Here is a 13,430-nt window from a genome sequence, read left to right as displayed (position 1 = left end):
CAAGCCACTGTAAACATACTGTATGTGTCTTGGCACAAGAAACCTAGCTGAACAATATTGACACGTTACTAAAATGTGAGTGACTCCATTATAATGCAGGGCTCTGTGTGTGTTCAGATGCCAATGTGAACCCTATCAGAACTGTTGTAAACAATCAATTACTACAATTATGGTCAGTTTATAATAAATTATCACACAGTTTACATGTATTTTTCAAGTTCCAGTATTACCCATTTCTCTAATGATTTTAACATCACACAGACCGATCATTATCAATTATCTACACATAGCGCTATGGATTCCTGACGATGAGGGCAGCACCAGCTAAGTCACGGCTTTGAAATGAACCAAAAACTCAAGTGTCCGACAATATTCACTGTGACACCTATGAGTGAAAACAGTTACAGTATGTAAGTCCCACCATAATGTTCTATGTGAGACGCTTTTCTGCGCTTGACACAGTCATCATTGCAACCCTATCAACATCATCATCTTTAGCAGCCTCATCAGTTACTTGTGTCACACAGTATTAGTCCACAGAGGAAATACGATCCCATGTACAGTAATCACTCCTAGCTATTGCTTTTCTTGAATGAGATTTCTAGAATCTAGAATCACTGAGCACAGAGCTTGGAATGTCCAGGTGAAATCATCCCTTCCTGCCTAGAACAGAACAGACAAACACAGAATACTTAAACACCCAAGTACCATCTCAGCCAGAGCTAAAACATCCCCTTCAATCCTGAATAATTGTTTGTTGGAAAGAAATCCGCCTGTTTGCCCTGGGCAGGAACGGGGGCTGGGAGATAGTGCTTTGATTGGGATGGACCTAGACTCAAACATTGCTCCAGGGTGTCCGCGATCCTTCGCAGAATCTTATGCCCATTGTATCGTAATCAAAACAGTGTTGCAGCTTGTTATTTCTCCACTAGGCTTGCTCCATTGGTTCATGTTGTGTTCATATGTTCATATGTTCAGTTCATATTATGTGTTTGTGTTGTTGACTTCATAAACTACATAAATTAGATATTTGTGAATAACACAATTGCTATCACTCTAGATCAAAATAGTAGAATTGAATGGTGTATTTATCTGCTTAAACAACTAGCTATTCATATCCTCAGAATATGATCTACCACAACTACTGAATTATTGAACTAATAAATAATAACCAAATTAGGAGAATAACTAAATACGTGTTTATTTTCTAAAATGATGAGGTTTATTGGGATGGAAGGATATTGATGTATGAATCCGCAACATCAACACTAGGACTTAGGCAACACAAAGTTGATAAATTCACAGTTGAGTGACAGTATCACTAAGAATAGCAGAGGAGACCCGCAGCCCTTAAGACGTGATGTGGTCAGATCAAGGCATCCCGTACACTGGCTAAGATGTGTTCTCTCTTTCTCTTCATTATTTCAGTGGCTCCTCTCTGTCTGCTCCTCCTCTTCTATATGTCTTGGCAGTGTCTGAGCAGGCTCAACAAAGTCTCTTTGCTTTGCCTAATTTCCTCACAATGTCCTCCGATGTTCGTCCCTCCATCCAAAGATTTGAGGAGAGCAAAACATGGTCTGTGATGGAGTAATGGGTGGTGAGAAAGAAGGGTGAGTGACATCACCCAGTCTTAGTCTTGCATGCACTTTCTCTTGTACTGTCTTTAAATCTCCTCTTTGTTGCTTTGTCTTCTATTCTGTGTTTAGAAACTCACCAAGGCATAGACCATACTGTCAAGGACAGAGAGAGGCGGAAAAGAGGAAAGAAGGACAGCAATGTTAGAAGGAATGTGATGTTGCCAAGCAATAACATGTCCCCTGTCACTCTTTTCTTTAGGTCTGAGTGACAGCAGTTATTGTGCAGTAAGTTATTGTGCAGTACAGATCACCATTCACCAATGAACCGGCCGGACTGATAATAAATAGCTTGATTAATATGACCTCACCTGTAATATGACCTCACCTGTACAGGTAGTAGAAGAAGGAGAGCAGGTAGAAGCCCAGTTTACACCAGGACTCCTTCTGACAGTAGTTCAGGATGTCTGCATTCATCACACTGACAGGGTCATACATGACCTCTGACCCATCTGCCGGCCGATGGAAAAACCTGACGAGAGTGAGAAAGCATTCTTACAACAGAAACAACTAAAAAGCATCCTGCTTGAGAGAGTGCTGGGAGTTGGTTGTGTCGTGTTGTGTCGCGTTGTGTTGGGTCGTGTTGTCCGTGTTGTGTCGTATTGTGTCGTGTTGTGTCGTGTTGTGTCATGTTGTTCGTGTTGTGTCGTATTGTGTCGTGTTGTGTCGTGTTGTTTGTGTTGTGTTGTGTTGTGTCATGTTGTTCGTGTTGTGTTGTGTTGTGTTGTGCCGTTTGTGTTGTGTTGTGTTGTTCATGGTGTGTTGTGTCGTGTTGTTCGTGTTGTGTTGTGTCGTCTTGTGTCGTCTTGTGTCGTGTTGTGTACCTCCAGAGATGGTAGAAGAGCAGGGGGATGTTTAGGCCCAGGGTGACCCACTCCCCAGCACACATGAACATCAGGCAGAAAAGCCCATGGATGGAGTACTCTGGCACCACCAGCTAGAAATGAAACAGACAAATATGGTGCACACCACACAAATGCAAACTCTGTCGTTATCAGAAACACTTCAGGACAAAATGCTTTGAAAAAGCTGCAATTTTCATATGGAATGAGAGTGGCAGGGATCAGTTATGATTTTCATAAAAGCCTGCTGGCCTCCAGGTGTTCCCTCCTTCAATCTCCCCTATTTGGCTCTACAGCTTGCCCATTAACACTGACAGAGAAAATTAGGGAGTGGTGGCAGTATAGAAAGCCAGGTAATTATATAGTGTGTGTGTGTGTGTGTGTGTGTGTGTGTGTGTGTGTGTGTGTGTGTGTGTGTGTGTGTGTGTGTGTGTGTGTGTGTGTGTGTGTGTGTGTGTGTGTGTGTGTGTGTGTGTGTGTGTGTGTGTGTGTGTGTCCTACAGGCAGGAGGGGAAGATATGAATCAATCCGTCTCAGTCCTGTAAATAGATGCGTAGATCCTCTCTCCCACAAGGTGTGTAGTGTTTGTGTGTGTGTGTGTATGCCTGGGAGCAACTTACTGACCTTCCGCAGCAAATTGCATATTCTTTCAATATTCAGAATTCTTTCCCTCTGAAAAGTGAACAGAGACAAAGGAGAGTCAGATATGGAGAGTCAGATATGGAGAGTCAGATATGAAGAGTCAGATATGGAGAGTCAGATATGAAGAGTCAGATATGGAGAGTCAGATATGGAGAGTCAGATATGGATAGTAAAATATGGAGAGTCAAATATGGAGAGTCAGATATGGAGAGTCAGATACAGAATGTTCTTGTGTAGCTATATGAAAGGAAGGAACCCCCAGCAAAGATATCACTGGCAAAATAGAAGGTACGTTACATTGAGTAAATGCTTCAAACATGATAAAAAAATAGATCAAACATGATAAATAAACCATTCAAACAGGTTTTTCTATTTGACTAAGTGTCCATGGTCTATGTCTGTCTGTCTGTCTGTCTGTCTGTCTGTCTGTCTGTCTGTCTGTCTGTCTGTCTGTCTGTCTGTCTACAGTGCTCTACTTTTCACAGCTGAGTGGCCATTACTGTAGGTGGGCACATAGAACTGGGTCACACTTCACATAACTCCACTCCCTTTCATAAGGCAGGGGGCCTTACCGCTCTGGTGGGGTTGCTCTGATCGATTGGGTTCTTGAAGTCTGTGCACAGCTCGTCAAACGCAATAATCTAAAAACACATGTACAAGTATATGGTTAAACTTTCTGTCATTTGCATTGGATATAGCTAAATTAATATTGAACGTAAATGGATCGTGTGTTCTTTCACATCCACAATGTGTTATTCTCATTAAATTCAAATCATATCCCTTTTAGCCTCTTTTCACAAGATTTCTTATCATCTTAAAGAGGCAATCTGAAGTTTCTACATCCATTTTTGGACTTATAAATTAATGATATGTACCCATTGATTCTTGAAGAATATAATGTATAATGCCTCATGAGCTTAGTTCAACTGTCCTACCCCTTCAGAACCCAAAATATATGCTTGTTTTACTCCAATGTTTGTAAACAAAGTAAATGTAAACCAACACTATATAGCCTCAAAACATAGTTAAAGCTATAATTTTGGTCAGTCCTTGCATCCATAGCTCTGTTTTTGAATTTGAGAGTGGCTACATTTCTCCAGCCCCATCCCTCAGCTTTTTACCGAACGAGGGGCAGGGAGTTCGCTTTGTTATTGTTTCAACTACTGATTGCCGCTTTAAGTTTGCCATTCCCATACCTCCATTCATCCTTTTATATCTTTCAAATCCTTAGTCTTTCTCTGTTTCTCTCTGTTTCTTAGATCTCCATCTAAGAATCCTTCCCTGTGACATCCATCTTTCCCTTTCAGAGACCAATCTAACTCTCCACATCTGTCTTTTACTCTCAACAACACCTTTCCCCCTTATATAGATCTACATCATTCGCTCTTCTCGGTCCGTGCTATCCGGAATCCTTGGAACGCCCCTACCCTCCATTGAAGTTGAAATGTAAAATGGTTAAGGTAAGCATTAGGGTTAAGTAAGGGTTATGGTTAGGCTAGGGGTTAAGGTTAGGGTTTAGGGTAGGGACGTCCCAAGGATTCCGGATAGCACTAACCCCCTATTCTCTGTTTCACGCTCCTCTTTGTAGTAAACAGATGCAGTTTCCATAGTGATCTGATGAGCCCCTTAGCGGGCACCATGGTTACTATAGAAGTGAACAAGCCGTCTCATTGGTTGAAAGCCACACAGAGATGGGGGGGGGGGGGGGGCAACCATGGATGGAGGCAGATGGGGGTAAGGGGTGGAACAAAATGATAGTTTGATAAGCATTCTCAATAACATGGTTTGTTGCTGACACATACATACACTTTCTCCCACAGACACAGACACTCTCTCCTTTTCCCTTCCTCTTCTCTCCCACAGACACAGACACATACTCACACATTGACTGACTCACATGCAGCGCAGTCTCACCCGCTAGTCAATTTAGTAGTCAATACTTTAATCATTTCAAACCAGTCTTTTGTAATGATCTGATAATGGTGTGTTGAATTTCAAATGAACAATGTCTCCCTAGACAGAAGGCTATAGGTGAGAGAGATGGGCTCTGGCCTTTGTGCAGTCTGTGTCTGAGGCTTTAGACATGTAGAATACTGATTGTGCAGAGGTCTCCAGTGACGCCTGTACAAATTCCTATCATAATTCTGCGGTCAGTAGGCTGGTCCTTATGAGGAGGGTTGCATTAATGCACATATCTCTCTCTCTCCATCTAATTGTCTCCCCATTCCTACACAAATTTAAATTTCACGATCTCATATTAATAGTAAACTTCCAGTTTGTGGTGCCATACATGCGCTTATTATAACAACAGAGAGTGAGAGATAGAGAGAGAGAGACACTTACAGTACTGAAATGAATAAAATAGTTAGTGAGTCACAGATGGGCACGTGGGCACACATTCACACCAACCAATGGCTAGACGACAGTTATTGCATTGTCTCATACTACTATTACGTTAAGTAGTCTTCACCCAGAATTATAGGTATTTCTTAGAGTCTTCCTTAGTGTCTGGCCTTGAGTTACAGATCAACCACTTCTTTATTTCAGGTATGAGTCACAAAGCTGAAACATGGTTTAACTGCCATCACCCAGAGTTTCTAAACATGGTTAAGGTGAGTGAGTGTGTGTGAGCTCAGCTCACCTGCCAGATGACGAAGAAGATGAGTGCGGCACACAACACCAAGGTGAGCATGTAGCAGAAGGCCGCGAAGGTGAATGCCATGGCTGTGTCAGCCAGCCTGACAACGAGTTGGGTCGAGAGAGGGGATTTCCCCTCCTCTCTCTCTCTATTGATGAGTATCCCTCCTTCCTCAGGAGGTTATTGTCTGTTCTTCCCCTCCCTCCCCTTGACTCTCTGACTCCCCTCACTCTCACGTTGTATTGAGCTCTGTTGTCCAGGTTTGTCCAGGTGAGGAGCTGAAGTTCTGTATTGGAAGAAAAAATCCCTGCTACACTCTCCAGTCTATCAGCTGTGGTCTCTCTATTTCTGCTTATCTAGGTTGTACAATTGTTCCTTCTTCTTGAGTTCCTCTTTCCTTTTCATGAGTCTGGGCAAAATATTTTCTTCTCTGTCACACATACAATTTGTAAAGCGGTCGACGGGCACAGTTGTTCATGGAGAACAGCTACAGCTGAGTATTGCTCTCTCCTCTGGTCCCAGCCTCCTCTGATTCTGACAGACAGGGGGTTTTGTGCACTTTACATGTCTGTCCCCTCCCCCTTCCAGTAACATCCACTTTGCACAATATCCCCACACCTTGCTCACAGTGACACAGCTAGTAAGTGACTCCCTGACACACTGGACTGCATGTAAAGGAAAGAGATGAATGATTATTGTGAGGTGAGAGACGGTATGGCTTGTGGTTATTATAGCAGTAGTTTGCAGTGTTATGGCTTATTATTATTATTATTCAGTTGCTTAGAAAAAAATCATGATGGCACATATTTCAAGAACAATATAATTGTTAGCGCACATCTGTAATAGGCAAATGTATTTATTTACATTTTAACTATAAACATTTATAGTTGTAAATGGTATTATTCAAAATACATTGTTTTTGGTATATTCTGATATTTCAATGTTTTTAAACGGAGCAGATATGCTGTCAAGAAAGAGAGGACTGTTTTGTAGGCATATAATAATTGTCCACTAATGTAAAGAGAAAGGATATTGCTTTTCATACAATAACAGCAATTCATACATGTGCCCCATAAATATTCTTACAATGACAGTTATTAGTGATCATTTATAATAACAAAATGAGCAAAGATCACTAGCTTACAATCAAATGATCAATTTGATAATAATAGCTTGCAATGATTTGATAAATGGTGCTGTAATGTATAGAGTAGAATATAAACAAACAGCAATATGATAGAATACTTAGGCACTCCACACTGATGAACGATGTATCAGGAGAATGATAATCTGTGATGATGACGATGGATATTTTGATTGATCTTAACATTGATCAGAGTGTACCTGTGTTTGGTGGTAGATGCATCTATCACTGAATATCCAACTCCTTCCTCTTCCCACTCTGTCTCTGTCAATTTGGGTCGACACCATGTCAGAATTCTCTGCCTTGCCTTTCTCTATCTATCTCAGTCGCGTCCATCTGATTTCTTCACGCATATGCTTTTCAGTGCTCACTTGCAGGGTGGAAAAACAACATTTAGAGAATCAACAATATTTAGATGTTAAGAATTGTTTTTTCTTATTTTGGTACAAGTCTTTTTCTCAAGAAAGGAAAAACATCTCCACAGCCCTTAGAAGTCTCTAAGTTAATTAATTCCCCTCTTTCTCTTGTCCCCCTCCCTCATCTTTCGCTTTTCTCTCTCCAAAGCTCCCCCTTTTGTTTTCTCTTCTCTTTCTCTAAAACAGACCAAGAAACACTCTCCCTCATGTTCTGTCCTCCTCAGTCTCTTCTTCTTCTCTCTCTCAGACGGTCTGATTAAGCAATATTTGGATCACCCTAGAATATACCGGCCAAGTGCATTTAACAGTCTCTCTCTCCCTCTTTCTCTCTCTCTCTCTCTCTCTCTCTCTCTCTCTCTCTCTCTCTCTCTCTCTCTCTCGCTCTCGCTCTCGCTCTCTCCCTTTCTCTCTCGGTCCCTCTCTCCCTGGCTTTGATCCGTTGCCGTACTCCCTTGTTCCCCAGAGATGGTTGAGGGGGCAGGGGAAGCTCCAAATCAATTTTTTTTTTGTCGGCTTCCCTTGTTTGTCTCTATCTACCCCTCCCTCTGCTCCCTTTTTCTCTCTCTCTCTCTCTCTCTCTATCGCTCTCGCTCTCTCTCTCTCTCTCTCTCTCTCTCTCTCTCTCTCTCTCTCTCTCTCTCTCTCTCTCTCTCTCTCTCTCTCTCTCTCTCTCTCTCTCTCTTTCTCTCTTTGTCTCTCTCTCTCTCTCTCTCTCTCTCTCTCTCTATCTCTCTCTCTCTCTTTGTATCTCCCTCTTCCCCTCTCATTGTGTCATGATGCTGTGTCTCCTGTTCTTCTGTAATTTCCAGAAAGGTGAAAAGGCTCTCTCTCTTTTCTTTTAAGTATAGGATTCTTTCTCTTAATTTCTTTCCCTCCCCTTCTCTGTTCTCTCTAAGCTACCTCTCTCTTTCTGTGGTCCTGCTGTTTTCACTCTCATCCCTTTCTCCCCTGCTATTGCCAGTCTCTGGCCCTCTTCTTCTCTTGGGAGGATTTCCACAACTTTTTAATTCCCACAGTTCTTTAGCTTTTGATATTAAAGTGCCAATGCTGTTTTCCCCTAATCCCTCTCACTGTCCCCTCTTTTGTCACCCACTAAATCCATCCCAATAGCTCATCTCTGGTAAATCCCCCAGGGTGACCTGAAGTCCCATTTTCTCTCCTCTGACTGATTAATCACCTTCTTCTCTGCCTGTCCCCTGCTCTACCTCACTCCTGAGTGCCCCTCTAATGATTACAAACTTGAACATTTGATAAACATCAATAGCATCTGAAAAAACTCATACAACAAGGGTATGAAACAAAAACACCATTTTGAAAATGATTTCAATTAATGTTACATAATGTAAAAACAATAGCAAAATGAATGTGTTCTCCTGTGGTGTCTTGTGGGTTGGTTCTGTGTATGGCCCTTATCTATCAGTCTGACTGATGCTGTAAATATTATACTTTGTGTGCAATAGTGGCTGTGAATTTAGGATAGATACACTAATGTAAAATGTAAAGCTCAAGAGCACCATCTCCTGGAAATTGTATATAAGAACATTTTGGTCGGAACAGAAGTTCGGTGACTAGTGTATCACTACGGAGGACAATTTGGACACACCATAACGTGTTAGAATTTTTGTTTTGTTTTCTTGACAATCTTTTAGTTATTTTTCATGGCAGACAAAAGTCAAGTGTGTTCAGTATGGGTGGGATCGGAAACAGGGATATTAAAAGGTAAAAATTATGTATCTCAGTAAACTTAGCCATGTTGTCCTTGTGTGCTAGTTTGTTAGAGCTAGCTAGCCACCCCACGTGTTTGTTAGCTAGCTGTATCTAGCTTGACAGGACTTTTCCCCAATGCGACACAGATTGCTTTGGGAATGATGACCATCAGGATATTTAAATGTCTATCACTTACTCTGTCTGTCTGTTTCATTAGGAGTGAGCCTATCCAAAAAACAGGCTTTCAACTTCTGTGAGATGAACTGCCTGAGCAGGGACCAGGAAGTCTGTGTCCTGGGCTGGGGAGATCAACATGAGACTGAGGTGTGTGTGTGGGGGCTCTAGAGAGTTTTGTTTATTTTTTTGTGTTGGCTAAGAGTGCACATAGGTCTGAATGTTGGCATCATGAGTGGTGTGCCATTGTGTTATTTACCTGAGTGTGTGTTTGTTCTAGGTGCTGGTGGGGTCTGTGAATGGCACAGTGAAGACGTTTAGCACAGAGAAGGGTATCTTCACTGAGACCAGACAGTGTGGGGAGAGCACCCAGGGCAGGTTCACAGGACTTGCCGTCACAGACAGGTATAGTCATGTAGATGAAAACATGCTCATAATAACACCACACAGGAGTTCTTGTTCATGCACACTGTCATTACACACCAGCAGCTCAGGGGTCATGTGTTGAGGATACTGGGGTGTATTCATTAGTCGCAGGTCGTAGTACAACGTTTGGGCTGTTTCAACGTTTTGTAACAAACTATTTACTCTAAACAGAAAACGTTTTGCAACTAAAACTATTTTCTATTGGACAAATCCTGCTAGGTCCCTTCCCGTTTCGTTCCGTTTGCTTCTGTTTGGTTCCTACAGTAAACTGTTTCCATTGCAAAACGTTTTGCAACAAGCCAAATGTTTTGCAACATTCTGAGACTAATGAATACACCCCTGATGTTGACACTGGACTACTCACTCCCTGTGTGTCTCTGCAGTGCTCTGATCACATGTGTGGAGACGGGACTGCTGAGGGTCTGGAAGGAGGGCAGCACAGACACAGTGAGTGACTTTGCCAGAATACCACTCAGGCCCCCTAGGGGTTGTTACATTGCTGATGGATACTAGATACTTATTAATGAATAAGGTTCACTGTCTGCCTTTTTGTGCACTGCCAGTTCCTTGAACATAACCCCTGTCCCTATATCCAGGTTGAGATAAATGCTGGGACGAATGTTTGTCGGATGCGTCAGAATCCCTCGCAGCGCAACCAAGTGGCCACAGGAGGGAAGGAGAACGGCCTGAAGGTCTGGGATCTGGAGAGGCCTGAAACACCCATCTTCACCTCCAAGAATGTAAGAGTAACAACTACATGTCAAGGAATTACAGTGGGATTGTCTACATAGTATGTTATTATTTTTAGGTGATGTTGCATTAACACAGTGCTGTGGTTTTTGATGTTGCAGGTGCGTAATGACTGGCTGGACTTGCGAGTGCCAGAGTGGGTCAGAGACATGGCCTTCATCCCAGACTCCGACAAGATCGTCACCTGCACAGGCCACCACCAGGTCTGTCTGAATGTCTGCCTCTTCCTGTACAAGCCCTGCTCTTAGACTGGGTCTGCTGGTCTTCTCAGCCACTGACCCAGACCTGGCGCACAATACTCAAATGATACATTCAGCAGCAGTTTGGTCAGTAGTGTGAAAATTGACTCTTAAAGGTTTTAAAAGTCCCTTTTAAGATTTTAATTAATATTGTTCAAGTTCAGGTACCAGGATGTATGACTTCGATCATTGCTACATAAGCAAACAAGTAAACATCACATCTCTTTGCCTCCTATATCTAATGACGTAACAAAAGCCATCTATTTTTACTCATCTGTTTGTTCTCTCTCTGTTAGGTGCGAGTGTATGACCCAGCCTCTCCCCAGAGGCGTCCGGTTCTGGAGGCTCAGTTTGGGGAGTACCCCCTCACAGCCCTCTCCCTCCCTTCCAACCAAGACAGTGTTGTAGTGGGCAACACGCATGGAGAACTCGCCATCTTAGATTTGCGTAAAGGTGAATGAGGCAGAGGATCATGTTAACTTGTTAAATGATTGTGCAGTTGCTTAACGATCTGCTTCAGAACTTTTCCATGTCAGCCTCTATCTTTTTGTCCATGTATTTATTTGCCGTAATTGTCATTGTACTACATTAGAGAGGCATTTGCTAAATGTGCTCTTTGAAGCATCTGTTTAGCTTTATTGTTATGCCTGTAGCGATCATAATTATTATATTCTGATAGTCATGGAAAGAGGGAGCTTTTTTGTGTGTGCGAGTGCATGTTGCGTGAGAGCTTCTCTCCTTGACTACAGAGTGTGTTGGTTGTCTAACCCTCCCTCCTCCTCTCCTCCATCCGCTGCAGGTCTGGTGCGTGGGTGTTTGAAGGGGCTGGCAGGAGGGGTGCGGGGGCTGCAGTGCCACCCTTCTCTCCCTCTGGTGGCTTCCTGTGGTTTGGATCGTTTTCTGAGGGTACACAGCCTGGAGGACCGCTCCCTACAGCACAAGGTACACTAACACTCTCTTACACTCTTAGTACACTTGAAGTCAGCTACACAAACCGTCATTAGGGAAGCCTCCTACAATTGTTGTTTAGTACAGTTTTTAAAATAATTGTGTTCAGTTAAAGTTCAAGATGTTCTCTCTGTCTCCCTTGCAGGTGTATCTGAAATCACGACTCAACTGTGTGCTTCTGTCCAGCAGAGATCTAGAGGTAGGGGAGAATTTAAAGTGCTATGAATCAGACTTTATGAAGTACCATACTCATCGAGTTGACTTTCAATGCAATTTTTTTTACCAACACTAATATTTGTTGTGATATTACAGAGCTATTAGAGGATTTTCATCAAACCTACACACATGACACCTGACATGACACGTCGTGATGACATGACACCTGTGATGACCTGACATGACACCTGACATGACACCTGTCATGCATATATTTTCTCATTTATTATACACTACAGAAAATTGTTGATTTAACCATCTTTGTATCAAGTTGACATGATTGGTATATCAAACAACAAAATGTACTTTTGCTGTGAATATTTGTGAAAATGTGATATTGCTGCAACATTATACTGTCGTATGTTTACAGTCTCTCTCTGTCCTCCATTTCAGCTGAGCAGTTCAGCAGTAACCGGAGATGTGGAGGAAGTGAAAGAAGAGGGAGAACTGGATGAGGTGTGGGACACTATGGAGATGATCAAAGACAAGGCTAAGAAGAGAGCAACAGAGGAAGCCGTAGTTACAGCTGTAGAGAAGACTACGAAGAAAAGAAAAGTGGTAAAATGACTCCCAGTGGAGAGCTTAAGGAAAGGACTGTGCTCTCTATGAGAAACGCAGAAGCTCTAGAGGTCTGTTGCGGATGTACAGACTGTTTTCCTGTTGAGTCTACTGCAATAGCCATAGTTTTCCTATTAAAACTAAACTGGCTCTGGAGTTGTTTGCATGCCCTTCTATACCAACTTCCTTGAAATGTAGCTAATAAATATATTTATTATTTTGGCAACAACTCGCAAAAAGAAAGTGTATTGAATGTACAATATCCCCAGTGCTATTACAATATCTCATATGAACTCTGAACATGATTGGTTCTTATAAGTGTGTGACAGAGAGAGTGCAACATTTAAGTCATTTAGCAGACGCTCTTATCCAGAGCGACTTACAAATTGGAACAACCCTAATAAAAAGACTGGTGGTATCTGGTACCATTGGTTGGCTTGCTTCTGTTTTGGTGTCTGCTGGAATGGAGTAGAGGGTACTGATTAGGAAAATCACTCGGCATGATGGGTGTCTTTTAAAGGGGTGCTGAACTTCCTGATTTGACCTCGTTTTTTGGCTTGGTCATTAAGAAATGCAGTGGCCGTGACTGAAGCCAAACGAGTTGTCTTGGGGGTGTGGTTTAATGTGGGTGTCGTGTGTGTGTGTTCGTACATGTTGAGCGTTTGTACATTCAATCTGCCAAGAACATAGTTACAGTCACTCACCCTTCTAGTTAACTTGAGACAGTCTAACCAGGTCTTGTCTTGAAGTCGCCTAGGCTAGCTAATGCTAGCCAACTTCGCCAATTAGCTTCAGCCGCCTGGTGTGTGACCATGACAAACTTGGTTTGACATTGGATAGCCTGTCTCTGGGGGTAGTTGGGGACGGTCAATAAATTACACAATGTAAATGGGACAATGTTTTCATGTTGCACATATTTTAGTTGTCACATTAAATGGTTTAAATATTTGTATATTAATTTCTACAATTTATAGTTGGTTTGAGGTTTTTAAGTCTAAGAGCTATTGACATTTAAAAAATATTGTCCCATGAACATTGTGTAATTTACGGATGGTCCTTAATTAGCCCCATAGGTATATCGAATATCAAACCAAAT

General features: G+C 42.3%; 2 protein-coding genes across 2 annotated transcripts; one reads left to right on the top strand and one right to left on the bottom strand.

Annotated features, from left to right (window-relative positions):
• Positions 1–1,655: 1,655 nt before the first annotated feature.
• LOC311099617 (protein cornichon homolog 2-like) lies at positions 1,656–5,840 on the bottom strand (the record flags this gene model as incomplete). Its single annotated transcript, XM_084140336.1, has 6 exons — positions 1,656–1,730; positions 1,963–2,106; positions 2,459–2,571; positions 3,101–3,148; positions 3,691–3,759; positions 5,760–5,840. 6 exons carry the CDS (start codon positions 5,838–5,840, stop codon positions 1,703–1,705), a joined length of 483 nt encoding a protein of 160 aa, XP_083996462.1. The 3' UTR covers positions 1,656–1,702.
• A 3,029-nt stretch (positions 5,841–8,869) lies between these two features.
• Positions 8,870–12,780, top strand: LOC311099609 (WD repeat-containing protein 74-like). The gene is made up of 10 exons (XM_084140328.1): positions 8,870–9,035; positions 9,241–9,347; positions 9,478–9,602; positions 10,007–10,070; positions 10,220–10,363; positions 10,475–10,576; positions 10,909–11,065; positions 11,412–11,554; positions 11,706–11,759; positions 12,170–12,780. The coding sequence occupies exons 1-10, from the start codon at positions 8,975–8,977 to the stop codon at positions 12,341–12,343; spliced, it is 1,131 nt and encodes a 376-aa protein (XP_083996454.1). The 5' UTR covers positions 8,870–8,974; the 3' UTR covers positions 12,344–12,780.
• Positions 12,781–13,430: the final 650 nt, after the last annotated feature.

This window comes from Coregonus lavaretus (assembly GCF_964263955.1).
Source record: "Coregonus lavaretus genome assembly, chromosome: 24".
Classification (NCBI taxonomy): domain Eukaryota; kingdom Metazoa; phylum Chordata; class Actinopteri; order Salmoniformes; family Salmonidae; genus Coregonus; species Coregonus lavaretus.
Note: the sequence above shows the minus strand (reverse complement) of the source record. Positions and strands in the feature narration are given on the sequence as shown.